The sequence below is a fragment of the Acanthaster planci genome, linkage group LG09, assembly GCF_054643075.1.
Source record: "Acanthaster planci isolate LZ-2023a linkage group LG09, COTS_SCS, whole genome shotgun sequence".
NCBI lineage: Eukaryota > Metazoa > Echinodermata > Asteroidea > Valvatida > Acanthasteridae > Acanthaster > Acanthaster planci.
Genome location: NC_141785.1, coordinates 6,255,415 through 6,270,786, shown reverse-complemented (window position 1 = coordinate 6,270,786; position 15,372 = coordinate 6,255,415). Strand labels below are relative to the sequence as shown.

The 15,372-nt window shown below is 40.7% G+C and overlaps 2 protein-coding genes and 1 long non-coding RNA gene across 6 annotated transcripts in view; 2 read left to right on the top strand and 1 right to left on the bottom strand.

Moving 5' to 3' along the window:
• The first annotated feature begins 140 nt into the window (after positions 1-140).
• Positions 141-9,950, top strand: LOC110976999 (protein-lysine N-methyltransferase SMYD4-like). Of its 3 annotated transcripts, XM_087141381.1 has the most exons (18): positions 141-324; positions 1,308-1,464; positions 1,823-1,936; positions 2,132-2,255; positions 2,397-2,456; positions 2,630-2,681; positions 2,888-3,020; positions 3,674-3,798; positions 4,989-5,094; positions 5,205-5,447; positions 5,687-6,339; positions 6,556-6,629; positions 7,141-7,279; positions 7,566-7,674; positions 8,119-8,185; positions 8,342-8,455; positions 8,869-8,992; positions 9,462-9,950. In XM_087141381.1, exons 1-18 carry the CDS (start codon positions 188-190, stop codon positions 9,586-9,588), a joined length of 2,658 nt encoding a protein of 885 aa, XP_086997507.1. In that variant the 5' UTR covers positions 141-187; the 3' UTR covers positions 9,589-9,950. The 3 variants fall into 3 exon arrangements, 2 of the variants coding, with proteins under 2 accessions (XP_086997507.1, XP_086997508.1); XR_015426477.1 differs by lacking the exon at positions 7,566-7,674; XM_087141382.1 differs by lacking the exon at positions 1,308-1,464 and having other exon boundaries at positions 184-324.
• LOC147798061 (uncharacterized) lies at positions 2,233-9,941 on the bottom strand. Its single transcript, XR_015426478.1, has 3 exons — positions 9,851-9,941; positions 5,661-5,807; positions 2,233-5,459 (listed from the first exon to the last, which is right to left on the bottom strand). It is a non-coding gene; the product is annotated as an uncharacterized LOC147798061 (long non-coding RNA).
• A 1,932-nt stretch (positions 9,951-11,882) lies between the features above and the next one.
• ttc28 (tetratricopeptide repeat domain 28) overlaps positions 11,883-15,372 on the top strand; it is a 66,422-nt gene continuing 62,932 nt past the window's right edge. Inside the window, exon 1 of one of the 2 annotated variants that reach the window (XM_087140832.1) lies at positions 11,883-12,074. In XM_087140832.1, coding sequence (XP_086996958.1) covers positions 12,042-12,074 — 33 coding nt within the window. In that variant the 5' untranslated portion in view covers positions 11,883-12,041. The remainder of the gene's footprint in view (positions 12,075-15,372) is intronic. The other variant, XM_022230514.2, reaches the window with a different exon arrangement.

The window sequence follows — 15,372 nt, the reverse complement described above, 5'->3', positions numbered from 1 at the left end:
GATCTGAAAAAAAAACCCTCCCCCCAAATGGGATGGTCTGGTACGTGTATTCTTGTGGAAACTCCTATTCTTTGAGTACCCCCGCCCCCCCCCATCCCACGAGAAAGCTTTGTGGCGCCCTCTATTGATTAACACTGAAACGTAAATATGGCCAAATTCCTTGGGAAGACTACATCATTTGGACGGGATGGAAACTTTTGAATGGGAAAACTTTCTGAAAGTGGCTTACAGGGATTGGTGTAATGTGCAGTCCTTGAATAAATTTAGACGAGCTCCTTCAAATGCAGAACGTGTATCGTTGTGCATTGGACTTGCAATTTGGAGGTAGGCCCAAGTCAGTTTCCTAGGCCTAATGTGTTGTTACTCCACTGCAGTGATTTGAACTGCATGTGTTTCGTGAAGAAAATGGAGAAATCATCGGACAGATTAACTTTTGAAAGAATTTCACAAACGAACTCCGCTTTAGATCCTTTGCACAAATCCTACAAGACTTGTCCGAAAACTTCCTAGTGTATTCTGAGTGAATGCTTCAATCTTTTCAGTACTAATTTTGACTGAGGCCTAATTTGACGGCATTTTATTGGTAATTTATTCATGACTTTTAAGTTCTGGCATTGTCAGACATGCATCTGCAGATGGCCAATTACAAATGATGTCACTTCCTACATACAGGCTACAGATTGCCGCATTCATCGGCCATTTTTTACTCCAGTTTTCTTCGGTTGCCCCGTACTTCCAGCATATTTGGATCAGCACCTGCATGTGCACGAGTTTAGAATATTTTGCACACTGCGTATACAGGCACCTGATAGCATTGTATACGCGGTTGCAATTTGCCAACAAAGATGGCGTCCAATGATAGAGATCTACAGTCATAAGTTACCATGGTCACTTCAGAGAAAAACTTGTGGCATCTGTATGGGGAATTCTTTCCAAAACTTTAGTCATTGACCTTAGTTTTGTTTACAAACATTGATTACGGAAACGTTGTATCCTGACTAAGCGGTTGTGAATGAAGCCTGAAATGGCGCTTGTGACAAAGCAGCAGAAAGGTCCGTTAAATATGAGTCCTTCACCCAAAATTTAATAAGAATTTTTCTCCTCAGTGAGTTCAGGAGTGCAGGGGGAGAATGGGACATACCTGTATTCGTCTTTATTATGAGAAAGAAATTTCAATCTAGATAACCCCAAATTAACATGTCCAACTACCACTAGCATCTCCCTGGCCTTTTTCATATTCTCCTGGTCAATCATGGCACTCATTCTCATGAAGCTTTTCAATGTGGTAATGCCTGTGGCTTTTCTAGTGATAAGAATGTGTGCAGGTTGATCAAGAGATGTGTTGAGCAGAGCTACATGGAGACAAGTGGCAAGTCGGATGAAGTGAGCAGATCATGGAGAGAAAAGGGAAATGAATTGTTTAAAGAGAGACATTATAATGAAGCTCTTTTGTGTTACACCCAGGTAAGGACATAGAATAAATCCTTTCCCCACCAGTTTCTTAACAATTACATGTACATGTATTTTCAACATCAACGACAATGAATTTTGAAAAATGGGAGAGCTTTGAAAAATGTTTTGCCCTTGAAAGTTGTCACAAGCACCAAGCCTAATAGTTTGAGTAACTGCAATCGTAATGCTTATTGCATCCTAAAAAATTCATGGTCACCATCTTGCCAGGTCAACTGACTAGTTAAATTTAGATATAGATACAGTTAGATGCCCAGTGTATGAAATTTATCACAATTTTCACATCTTTTCGATGGAATTCATCAAATGGTCTGAAGTCTGGTTGAGATTGTTTTCATATATTTCCTCCTAGAGTGTTTTGACAGCGTCATGCAACATTGACAATGCTGATACATCCAACCGTGTAGAGTTGGCGATGGCATTTGGAAACCGTTCTGCTACCCTGTATCATCTAGACCAATATGAGGTAGGTTGATGTAGGATGAGGGAGTCGAGTCCATTCATAATGATGCTTTCTGTCATTAAAATGTGATTGTGATGAATACAATCTACTACGTCAAGCAACATCAGGATTGGGATTTGGGGAGATTTTAGATTTCGATAATGGAAGAGACTTTAATAACTGAGTGGATGATGTAAGGCTATTTGTATTTTGTCATAGTTGGCCCTTCAAGAGTGTGACCAAGCCATAAGTCATGGCTATCCTAGAGCTTCACTCCATAAGCTTCTACAGAGGAAAGGACTATGTCTCATGGAAATGGGTCAGCAACACTTAGCTACAATAGGTACAATTTATTACATTTGAGTCATCTGAAAACTTGACATAGTAAAAGGTCCAAACACCCTTATTGATGTCTTGTAATTTTTCAAAGAAAGTTTCTGAGAAAACTTGAATTGACCGTTGCCTTCTTCATTTTGTTTTGTAGTTTTGAGAGAAGCACTCTTGGCCTTGGATGAAGCAGTCAATTTGAGCTTAGAGAGGAAAGGTTAGTGTATGGTGTGTTTGTCAGTCTTGCTACATGTATCTGTCCGTTTGTCTGTTCAGCGACACATTATTAGTTGTCACAAATACATTTAACTAAAGTTCACCTTAGATGATTTGTTTTTGTCTACAACATCTCTCAGTTAGGATAATGAATTTGCTAATCTTTCTTTTCAGAATCACTGAAGTCTGAAATAGAGAAACTTCTTAACAACTGCACTCATCCAAGGTAGAGTGCAAATCTTGTGATTGTCAAACGCAAACATTTTCCCCAATTTTTGCAACTTTCCATTCTCTTTGAAAATTTTAATTAATTAATTAATTGTGCAATACTTTTAGACATTTTAAAAAACCTCAAGTCACTTTTAGAAATTCAGTTCCTCAAACATGTCTTCCAAAATTTCATACAAGTGAATGAGATATCCTTTGTTTCAGTGTAAGTGAGAATACAAGTGTCTCCATCAAACCTACTAAGCCAGAAGACCTGAGACAGTCATCAGACAAACTAGCTAGTGCATCAAGGTCTCTAGGACTACGGTTTAACCTGGACAGAGGCAGGTACTTGGTGGTAAGAATCTATCTGGTTGCTTTTCTTCTGATGAATCTGGAGTTAAGACTTATCTAAATATGGAATCATACCCTTCATTTCCATGTTGATCATGTTCAGTTCTAAGGAGAAAAGTGCTAAGCCAGGTACCAAGTTTATTTCCAAATAATGAACTTGTTTGGAGTGGAGTCAAGTTCTAAGGGGAAAAGTGCTGAGCTAAGTACCAAGTTTATTGCCAAATAATGAACTTGTTTGGAGTGGAGTCAATTTCGAGGAGAAGAGTGCTGAGCTATTGCCAAACAATGAACTTAATTTGAGTGAACAAAGTTCAAGAACATGGATTCATTGGAAGGTACATTCATAAAGGTAAGATTACAAAAAAATTCAGACTGTCGCATGTTGCATAAAATATTAAGGTTTTAAGACAAAAGTATTTAAAAATAAATTGGCTGAGTACATTTCCTCCTTTATATAGAACTTAATATTTTAGTCAAAGGTATTTGGCAATGACACTTGATAGAGAGCAGCGTGCATTCTCAATTTGAACTGATAGCACTCCTAATCAAAGGCTCCTCACATTCCAAGATTCTCCTGGATTGAATCAGACATGTTTGAAACTTTGAAATCTCACCACTGATCATACCCATTGTGGAATCTTTTCTTTTTCTGGTCAGGCAGATTTGCCGGTCAATGCAGGTGAACTACTCATCAAGGAGATCCCATATGCAGTCATCCTGTTACCAGAATACCGTAAAACCCATTGCCATTACTGCTGTAGAAGAACGCTCAACCCTGTACCGTAAGTTGTCTCTGGTTAGATCAAGGTAGAAGAACGCTCAACCCTGTACCGTAAGTTGTCTCTGGTTAGATCAAGGTAGAAGAATGCTCAACCCTGTACTGTAAGTTGTCTCTGGTTAGATCAAGGTAGAAGAACGCTCAACCCTGTACCGTAAGTTGTCTCTGGTTAGATCAAGGTAGAAGAACGCTCAACCCTGTACCGTAAGTTGTCTCTGGTTAGATCAAGGTAGAAGAATGCTCAGCCCTGTACTGTAAGTTGTCTCTGGTTAGATCAAGGTAGAAGAACGCTCAACCCTGTACCGTAAGTTGTCTCTGGTTAGATCAAGGTAGAAGAACGTTCAACCCTGTACCGTAAGTTGTCTCTGGTTAGATCAAGGTAGAAGAATGCTCAACCCTGTACCGTAAGTTGTCTCTGGTTAGATCAAGGTAGAAGAATGCTCAACCCTGTACCGTAAGTTGTCTCTGGTTAGATCAAGGTAGAAGAATGCTCAACCCTGTACCGTAAGTTGTCTCTGGTTAGATCAAGGTAGAAGAATGCTCAACCCTGTACTGTAAGTTGTCTCTGGTTAGATCAAGGTAGAAGAACGTTCAACCCTGTACCGTAAGTTGTCTCTGGTTAGATCAAGGTAGAAGAATGCTCAACCCTGTACTGTAAGTTGTCTCTGGTTAGATCAAGGTAGAAGAACGTTCAACCCTGTACCGTAAGTTGTCTCTGGTTAGATCAAGGTAGAAGAATGCTCAACCCTGTACCGTAAGTTGTCTCTGGTTAGATCAAGGTAGAAGAATGCTCAACCCTGTACCGTAAGTTGTCTCTGGTTAGATCAAGGTAGAAGAATGCTCAACCCTGTACCGTAAGTTGTCTCTGGTTAGATCAAGGTAGAAGAATGCTCAACCCTGTACCGTAAGTTGTCTCTGGTTAGATCAAGGTCCATCCCTAAGGAAGGGATTTTTAGGTGTAGGAACCCTGTTTAGTACTGTGGTCCCTCATGCCCAAAGCTGGCAACAGGGCTGGTTAGATCAGCTGTTTTGTTCAATATTATTTATCTTGGATATGATAGACTGACTTTCTTAAGCTAGAAACTCCAAGCTGTATTAACCATATGCTTCCATGGAGCCCAGTCTGGGGCACTTAGGCTTTATACAGTTGAAAAACGCCATAGCATCTACAGAAATGCCTATTCATTATTTCAGCTGTCCACAGTGTACTGATGTCCAGTACTGTAGTGACCAGTGCATGCGGTCAGCCCAGGAATCACACCACTGGCTGGAGTGTGGTCTTTGGGATGGCCTGAACATGGTGAGTATAGCTAAAGTTTGCTCTCCGATATGACAAAGCTGATAATTGGGTGACCTACGTAGTTGGTCAGTCAAAAAATGCATACCCCTTCTTTTTCTTTGGTCCTGCAGTTGGGCACCCAAGCTTGGCTGAGCCTGCGTCTGCTGCTTCAAGCAAAGTCCTGGCATAATGCCAAGTACATTGCAGAAATGGCTTCATCTAGGGTGTATGAGAATGAAGTAGAGAGGACTGATGGATCCTCGCCCGCAGGGTGTGGTCAAGATGGCTGCTATCACGGTGACTACCAAGCAGTCTATCACCTTGTGCCTCATGCCAAGAACCACTCGGAAGAGCAGTTATTCAACATGACAATGGTATGTTTACATCTGCAACAAATTAATAGTCACCAACCATCAGCAAAAGACATCACATCTTTTCAACCCAAACAGTGCTTACGACTAGTCATATTGGTTTGAGTACACCTTGGTATAGGGAGGCAGGGCAGATTGAAAGGGCTCAAATGTCCACTGGTTTCCATGAGGAAACAAATATACAAAATCCTCTGTTCAGTTCACAGTGATTATTACCAATTCATCTCCCCCCATGTCCGTAGACCGCCCTCCTGCTTTCAAAATGTATCCAGAAGAAGTTGGATCACTCCAGAGAATGGATGCAACACACTGACACCAGCCAAGTGTCATCAACAGTCACAGCATTCCGTGAACTAGGAAACACTGAGGAGAACAAGCCAACCGATGTCAACGAATCACAGAATGAAGAAAGTGCAAAACATTTATCATCATGTTGCAAACAGTCCAAGCTTAGCAAAGATTCTCAAGACTGTATGTGTAAAAGGGAAGAGAAATGTGCTTGTGGTAATCCTAGCCATAATTGGCTTAATGAACAAGATCCATCAATGGTTCATGTGATCGCTGCATTTCTTTTGAGACACTTGCAACAGTTGACGTGTAATTCACATGCAGTAACGACCATCCAGAAAACAGAAGATCTGAACTCTCTCTCAAACATGGACAAAGAGCTGAAACCAACCAACTCAAGACTCAGAAACTCTCATGCCAGTGTCCGTTCTGGAACAACAAATCGATCAGTGGAAGTTGACCCACCAGTAAACACAAGGGTGGACAAATGGTGTGATAGAGAGCAAGACACCATGGTAGATACAACCAAGCAGGCTCGACTGGCGACTGCCGTGTATCCGACGGCTAGCCTACTGAATCATTCCTGTCAACCCAATACTATAGCAAGGTGAATTGTCCTCTCCTTGCCGCATTTTGTTCATATTTGTTGAAGCTGCAAGTTCCTGTACAATTCTCTAGAATCTTAATAATTTTAAGTAGCTAATAGATTTCATGTAGGACCTGCTATTGCTGATGAATGCATGCGCACAAGTTCCAGGCAAGGGCACGATAATCAGATCTTTCTGCGCTATATCTGTTGATATATTTTTTTTTCATTTGATAGCTTTGATGGTGCCATCTTGACCATGAGGGCCACAAGAGACATCCAGCCAGGAGAAGAGATTCTCCATTGCTATGGTAACAGCATCAACACATCTGCCACATCTTGTTTCAAAATACATTCTCACCTATCCTTGTCTCAAAAGTCTTTTTGTGGAATTTGTTCTCGATGAAATGGTCAAAACCCTCATGAAAATGTTAAATCATAAGTAATCAAATACATTAGAGATGAAAGTATTTTAATACTAGTTTATATCCTTCTCCGATACAATGTTATCTGAGTTTGCTCAGTACTTTCCAGGAATTCTTGTGAAAAAAACTCCAGGAGATTATCCAGATTGGACTTGAATTCTCAGAATTCTCATTGGACTTGAATTCTCAGAATTCTCATTGGACTTGAATTCTCAGAATTCTCATTGGACTTGAATTCTCAGAATTCTCATTGGACTTGAATTCTCAGAATTCTCATTGGACTTGAATTCTCATTTCTGAGTGCCGATATCATACCATTCTACTACCTGGAAAGAAAATTACACATGCCAAAGCATGAGTTGTAGTAACTCACAGATATTTTGTATTTCCTCATTAGGACCACATGCCAAGCACATGAGCAGAGACGAGAGACAGAAGGCTTTGCAAGAGCAATATTTCTTTACTTGCACCTGCCATGCATGCACTGTGACACCTGTAGATGAAATGGAGACATGTGACTGGTCCAACTCATTTGCGTTAGTACTCATGCTCAATTAATCACCATACATTTATTTTACTTGCACTATTTCAGGTCTGCTGTTCTCAAAAGGGAAATTGATTTCTATTTTTAGGTCAGCTGTAGTAGCCAGCAAGCAGTTTGCAGCAGTTTTGTATCACAAAAGAAATATTTAGTGGTTTCGCCCCATGCATGCAACCTCCAGATCCAGTTAAGCAGAAGGGACCACTTTGTTGTTCTCATACCCAGTAGTTAGGCCCCACGAATTTCAATAATTGTGTGAAGTGTTTTTTACCTGAAAACAGGTGTTGCAAGTGTAGCCATCCCTTAATGCAACGAGAAGGCAAAAGAAAAGTTGGTGTTTGCATCAACCCAGACTGCAGACATAAACAGAGCCTGAGAGACGTATTAAAGGTTGGATACGGTCCCATTATAGACTTTTTAATTTCGTAAGAGCAGTGGCGTAGCTAGGGCTAAATCTCCGGAGGACCCCATTGTTGTAATGAGTCACTAAATTTGATGACTCGAGTCGAGTCATTTTGATATTGTGACTCGAGTCATTAGGTCAAGAAGTTGAGTCAAATCACTTTGTGTAGTAGAGTCAAGTCAAGTACTGAACTCGAGTCAATTTGAGTCACAAATTTTTGAACAAAATACATTAAAAACACAACTACATGTAAGTCACTTTTGGTATTTTTATTGTCATTTAGACATACTGAAAAAATTTAGGATGACAGGTATCTAGCCTGAAATTGCATGACACTTTGGTTTTTAAGGACAGTGTTGAAACAACCATTGTGTAGGTTTCTACCATGACTTTATTATGTTCGACCCTTTCACTTTTCACTTGTTGAACAGGAGAAAGAGAGGGCAGGCAACTTGTTCAAATTATCTCAGCATTTCCTGGAATGTAAACATATTGAAGGTGAGTGACTTGCAGAAAGCATCTTCCAAAGTGTTGTTGGGTGAGATGAGTGTGAACTCTCCAACTGAAAATGCTCACAAAATTGAGCGTGTGAATGAGTTCTGTTTTACACTGATTATGTTGGCTGATAACCATTCAATTTCTTTTGATGGATAGAGTGTCTTGGCATCTTACATCAGTGTTACAATGTCCAACGAGATATTCTGTACAAGCATCACAAGGCATTGGCTGAGACTCAGGATTTCCTGGCAAAATGTTACTCTTGTATGGGTAGGTAGATGGAATGTGGATTGTCTTTGATAAAATCACATTCTGACACCCATAATTGTCCAATTGATAGTGAGTGGGGTTTGGAAACAACACTATTGTCATTATTTTCCTAATTAACAGTAGCTCGGTGGCTGTTTCATCAAAATTTGAAAAAGAAAGTGACACTGTGTCATTGTGTTTTCACGTCATGTGTGGCGCACGCACTGCAGAATTATGGACAGTTAGTTTACAAGATTTTTTAAAACTTTACCAAGTTACACTGTCAAAAAGGTCCGAACAAATTCCCCTATCCTGTTTTTGTGAGGTAGGTAACTTGTTTTCTCTTCACGGCCACTGGCACATTTTCTAAGATGAATCATGAGCTTCTCCCATTTTTTTACAGTCAACAAATCTTTTCTTTTTCAAACTTACAGGTGATTATAAAACAGCAGGAAAGTATCTGCGATTGAGCATAGCGACCGTGGAGAAGCAGTACGGGCAAGACAGCATTGAATTGGCCAATGAATTGCATAAACTAGCTCAGGTTTTATTCAATGGGTATGTGTGGATATCATCCAAGATGAAGTATCCTTCCCATTGTTGCCAAGTATTTTTGTCCATATACCCAGCAAGAAATGAGACCGAGGGGTACCCCCCCAACATGTCCAATCCCTATACACATTCCAGACTATTGTTACTTAACACATCCCCCAAGATGTCTGAAAGGAATTCCCCAGATTCCTGCGAGACAATGACCAACACAAAGCAGGGGGGGGTTCTCTCCGTCTCATACCTTGCTGCATATGTTTGTCCAAGTGTATAGTGAGAGTGGTTTTTCTTCACTTCTGGTGTCAATTGTAGTCTGATTGCTTTCCATTTTTATTTTTAACTGATACTAAAGCTATTTCTTGAAAGACAAATACCAATGAATCTATTTGAGTACATTTGGAAACTTTCCTCAATTTTTAGTCTTTAAGAGTAAAAGGAATCCAGTCCAAACAAACAGTGTATTGGTTTTCCATTACAGAGGTGAGGTACAAGACACCCTTGTTATCTTGGATCGTGCCATCAAGCTCTTAGTGCTGCACTATGGACCAAACCACCGTGATGTGCAAGAATTGAGTCGAATGAAAACTTGTTTACCATCCCTTTGAACATTGCTCAACTGTCGGAAACTTGAGGAGGTGGAGACAATATTTATCCACCACTACACTATTAATTTCAAAAAAAATTGTATTAAATCCAACTATTTTAGCTATTGTGGTTGTGACCTAATCAGAGTTATCCAAAACTGACTTCAAATTGAAATTATGTCAAGCAGGTATTTAATTCACATTTTTTTAATGGCACTCCTGTACACTTTAAATATATCACATTGTGTTTATTAAGCTATCCAAGTTTTGATTTTCAACTTACATGATTGTTCTTCAGTGGAAACTGAGATGGAATGTTAAAGTTTGTTTTGAAGACCAAATAAACACATTTTGGACTTGCCATTGAGGCCCTGTGAATGAAATTTCTGACGGTGTATAACTTTATTTCTGATACAATATGCTTATGCTTATTTTTGTTTTAATATATTGTGACGTGACAGAGGGCGCTAGTCACTAGGCGCGGTGCAAAATTATAGATGGCGCTCTGCCCAGTAACGTAACGGAGGCAGACGATAGGCGCTCATAGCTGTGTGTTAAGCAAGCGCGGCGCATAGGCTCCGCCTTGTGCGTTGTGCGATAGGGCAGTGGAAGTCACTGCTTAGTCACGTGAGCGCGAGCATGGGCGTGGTCAGAGCAGCGCGAAAAGCTAAAGGCGCGCGTAGGCTAGGCTAGGCCGCGCCTAGTCGTCCTGATCAAGGTCTGATCCTGAGTTAAGGGTCGAGAATCCTGTGCAAGGGTTAAAGTCACCTAGTACCTAGCCTAGTGTGACTCGACTGTGCCTGAGTCCCAGTGGTGCGTGTGCCGTTGAGGGGCTCGCTCGGTAGGTTGAGGGGCTGATTGGTGGTGCGGGTATAGTTCCTGATAGGACCTTGCGGTCGATGCAAGGGCGGATTGCTATCTCGTGATGTGAATTGCGTGTAGCGCAGCCCTGACAATAAGCCCCGTAGACTTGCTGAAAGTCCCTGATTCGACACTGGATGCCCACAATTAATTGTGGTGTTCGCTGCTCTGGGCGAAGTCCGGTCACGTATAATCACGCAGTCTCCCCGTCAATAGCGCCCTCTACTGGTGTATTGGTTGAGTGTACGTGTGTTGATGAATAAACCAGACGCTTGTTAATTGCTGTATATAAGTCAGGGGTCCAGGCGAAGTTTATTTCAAGTCATGTCTGTCTGGGTTACGTCATTAAGTTTCGACCAATCAGATTAGCCATCATCTCGACGAAGACCAACTTTTTGGGGGACAGTATACTTCGGTCCCAACGGACTCGTCCCTAGCCCTTGCCGCGTGCCGTCCGACGCAGCGCGCCTCGAGGAGGAGGGTGCCCTCGCCTTCGTCGGAGGGGCGCAGCGCCACAATATTTGCAATGCGAAACACAGTAATGAAGAACTGGATGGATCCATGTTATTGAATGTTGTTCTGTTCAGTCTTCCCCCAACCCTAACTGATGAAGCATAAAAACACAAATGGCAATTTGTATGGGTGTAGAATTACTGCAGATTTTGACACACTTGCCATGATCTTGTAGGTCATGTCAAGCTAAAAAGGTTAACCTCCATCAAAGTCTAATATGTAATAAAATAAAAATATGTTAAAATACAATAAAATCTAATAAAAATACACTTAAAAAGATGAGAATTTTTTTATATTTTGTATGACTTGTCTTGAAAAACATTTCTTTGGATGATTTTTTTTATTTTTCGGGGGGGGTCTGTTTTTCATGTATTTTTCCCTCTTTTCCCGTTCTGCTGAGCATTAAAATGACGCCCGTTTTGATACTTTCTGATTTTCTGCACAGCTGATTGGTTATAGTTTCCAACCGTTTGTTTTCATTGGTTATTGCACAAATCTTTGGGGAAAAAATCCCAAATGACACTTGACTGTTCGATCTAGTGATGAGATAAAGTTATGCAGTTGTTTACTAACTTTTCATTCTTGTTTGCATGGGTCAGGGCCTATCTGGCTGGAATAGCGGATTTTGGGAATAGCGCCCCTTGTAGCCCGCATTCAACACCTTTGTGTACAGGTGTTGCATTCAACACGGCAGACGCTTTCACTTGACACAACGCTTCGGTAGTCACTTCTACCGGAATACCAATAGCTACTTTCAGTTAATGGTTATCTGTGCATTTAAAGATTGCTTGAAGGAATGCAAATTTGTGATATTACGCACAACTGTGCAGATTTTTCAAGAAACAGGGGTATGATACATATTTGCAATCGAAAATTTCACCAAGAAAGGGTTTGAAAGCGTAAAAAGTTTTCGGTTCCGGAGGGGGGAAGGTTGCGCTACCAAAACCGGCTGTTCCATTCTGTGAGCAAAATGGCGGCGGGTTTGACGCATTTCAGGCGGATTATACGGCGCAATTTCTGCGGATTTACTATCAATGTGGTGCCTGCATGCGGATGCTGAAAGAGAAAACTAGGAGTGGTACTCTGCTGGAAGAAGTACCATGGAGAAGTCGGTTGGCAAGGGGAAGGATAAGGTAGGTTTGGTGGCCGAATTTGTCAAGAAGTCGAGGGCAAATTTTGACTTGACAACTGCATAGGCCGTCAATGCGTGTGGTGGCGGTTGGTAGCGTGTTGTGTACACAGCACGCTGTATTGTGGTGCGTGTTATCGTTTACTGGTGTTATCTGCTGTCGTTGGAATGGTATCGTGCTAAAACCGCACTTATTGATACCGGCTCTGTCCTTATTTATTTGATTTCAAAATGTTGAAAATTTGTTCCAGTGTTTGTTCTGCAAATTAGGTCTAGGCCTAATTGTTTTTATTGGTAAAATTCGCTGCAAAAAATTACGCAAAATTGATTTAGCCGACTTGTCTGGAAAAAATTTTGAAGGTAGTTAACTAGCTTCAAAAGAGTAGGCCTAAGGCCGTGTAATAAAATATGGGGTTATCACAGTATCCAATAATTTGTGATAAGAACCTTGACACAAATTCAAGACTGAATGTGCAGTTGGGAGGAAAACATTTTTACTAAAACGAAAATTCAAGATTTTTACTCAGTTGAACCATGGAGGTTGGAAGGCCTAGGCAAGGCAACTTTTGTTCACATCCACCAAAGTGACAACTGACAGAAAACTGGTCGAAGGTTATGGTCAGAACAAGTAACATTTGTTTTCTAGTGCATGTGCAGGTTTAACTCCACAGCCAGATATTTGACAACTTGTATTAGTTGTTGCAACAGACATGAATCTAGAGTATGTATGTGTCATACAGCGTATTGCAGTGCTTTCCAGATCCTTGACACCAGTCATGCCGGTACTCGGTGTTTTTCTTTCTTCTGAGACACAAATCACTTAAACACAAACAAGAGTGTCTCTGTCATCATTTACGTGTATCTTTTAGGGAGTGTACATAGTTAATTCTATGGTTTTGGTTTTTGGCTGACTCTCTTTTGGGGCTCTGACTGAGGAAAGAAAAAAGATGTTTTTGTGCCACCGACCCTGTCTGGAATTTCCCACCAAAGAAAAAAAGATAATCTGAAGAAATTTGCCAGGAAAGCAAGAAATGTTTTATCCACTTTTTCTCCTGACCATGTGAACCTTCCTCAGAGGTCAGAAAAATATGAGAACCCTCTAGAATGAATGTATGGATGCCTTCAGCAGGATTCAAAATAAAGTACCAAAATACCATTGGCATCTGTAATTGGTATGGTAGATCTGGCCTGGTGCTGGATATAGAGAATCTTACGAGCCACAGCAAAATTTAGAGAAGTATGCGTGTGGTCGTGCTTTAGGCCTGTACATTTTAATCAATTGTTTTGGTTTAATTTTAATTCCCTCTTTTGTGAATCACTCTAAAATTCACGTCCACTCAGATGTTATCCTTTTGACATTCTCTGAAGTCCTGAATTTTTGTTTGGGGGGGATGGGAGGAGGGGTAATCTCATCGAGGCATCCAGTACAGACCTCTCGTTTTATACACTTGTACTGGGCGATCGCAGTACAGTGAGCCTATATACATGTAAGACTGAGATACAGTATCATTTTTATGGCTTTGGGTCTGGATCCTGGTACACTGAAAAGCCATTGAGTAATTTGTCACAGATGCTTGACTAACTCATGACGGGGTTATGTTTGGACTTTCGGAATCATTTAATGCACATGTCAGTGTTTGTGATGGTTATTGTGTTACGTAAAAGCAACAGATGCAGAAGCCTTGCAAAGCTTTCCCTCCTATGAAGGATAAAAACCTCTCTTTTTCCAGACCTTTCCATACATGTACATGTTGAACAGGCTCACATGGAAGCTCCTTGTACTCTTACATGTACTTGCTTGAAATTAAAAAAAATCAATCAGATCCCCATGCCCATTGATTAAACCGCCCTTTACCCCCAACAAGAACTTCCAAATCCCCCAAATATCCTTGTTTCAACCCCAAACATTCCTTCACATTTCCAAATTCCCTTTTAAACCCTGTCCCTTTTTTCACCCTGTCCCTGCACAAAAGGCTCTCAGCCTGTTAAGCATTAGCTGTATTTATTTCCTAGCCGTTGTCATTGTGTTTGACCACAAGGTTTTCAGTTCAGGGATAATAGGATGGTTTAGAGTGATATTTTGTCTTGGCAGCAACCGTTGGGACCTTTTGTTTGGCCCAAGCAGCTTTCTGTCTGTGGGGTGAATAATCCGGCTTCGACCCAGGCACGGCGGTACCAGTTTTTGTTGTGTCAATATTTTACAAATGAAAGGAACTTCAGAGGGGATTGGACATTGCTGTTGGCAGACAACCTTGGTCAGTTTCTGAAATACTTCGACACTAATAGGGTTAAGTCTGACTGGTGAACTACATGTACTAAAATACCAGTAGGGTAAATATCTACATTTAAATTATTTGTTGGTTTTGAAAAGACACACTGGATCTAAGATTTGAAAAAAATTCTTTGAAAAAAAGAGATATAAAAGTCAAAGAACCTTTTGAACTTTGAAAATTTTCTTTGCATGTGTATATTAAATAGTGGCAGTCCTATTATCCTGGAAGACACAATACTGAAAGTGAAAGAATTCCAATTTTTTGGTTTTACCATCCATACTGTAAGGTACATGTACTTATGCCCTTGCATACACTTGTACTGTGCATACTTAACCAGTGCTCCACCTTTCAAATTCATTCCTTTTCATTCCTTTTTCTGTTGTGATGTCATCAAAGCATTTTCAACCCAGCTACATGTAGTTGTGTGTTATATAGAAAAGGAATTTGTACACCGTACTGGTACTTCCGTGCCAGTCGGCACCGACCTACAAAAATTAACTTTTATGAGAATTGTAACCATAATGACAGATGAACCAATGGAGAAGTGCACGCTCACAATATTCCCCTCCCATTGCTTTTCAAGTCTGGCTCTCTACCACACCAATTACTGTCCTGACCTATAGTCCATACAGACACACAAAGAACAACTTGCATGCCCTCAGAGCCTCTTCCAAGCGTGAAAATAGCAAAGCTGTCACAAAAGTTCCAAGAGGTTAGCCATCTTTGCATAGGGTGAGAGAATTGTACTCCTCAGGTGTTTTCAATTACTGTCTATTCAGCTGGAAAACAAAAATGTCTGCTTACTATGGAGGCCAAGTTTCACCAGCAATTATTTGTTGACCACTTAATAAGTTTCCATGGTAGCTTAAAGTTGCATGAAATATATCCTAAATACTAGGCCAAAGTGACCAATAGTTGACCTGAATGGTCTGTGATCCAAGTTGGAGTGCAAAGAGAAAATCCACAGGGGCAGAATATCCTATGGCCCATTTCAGATCATGGTCATGAGCATAAAATGCTATCTTGTAG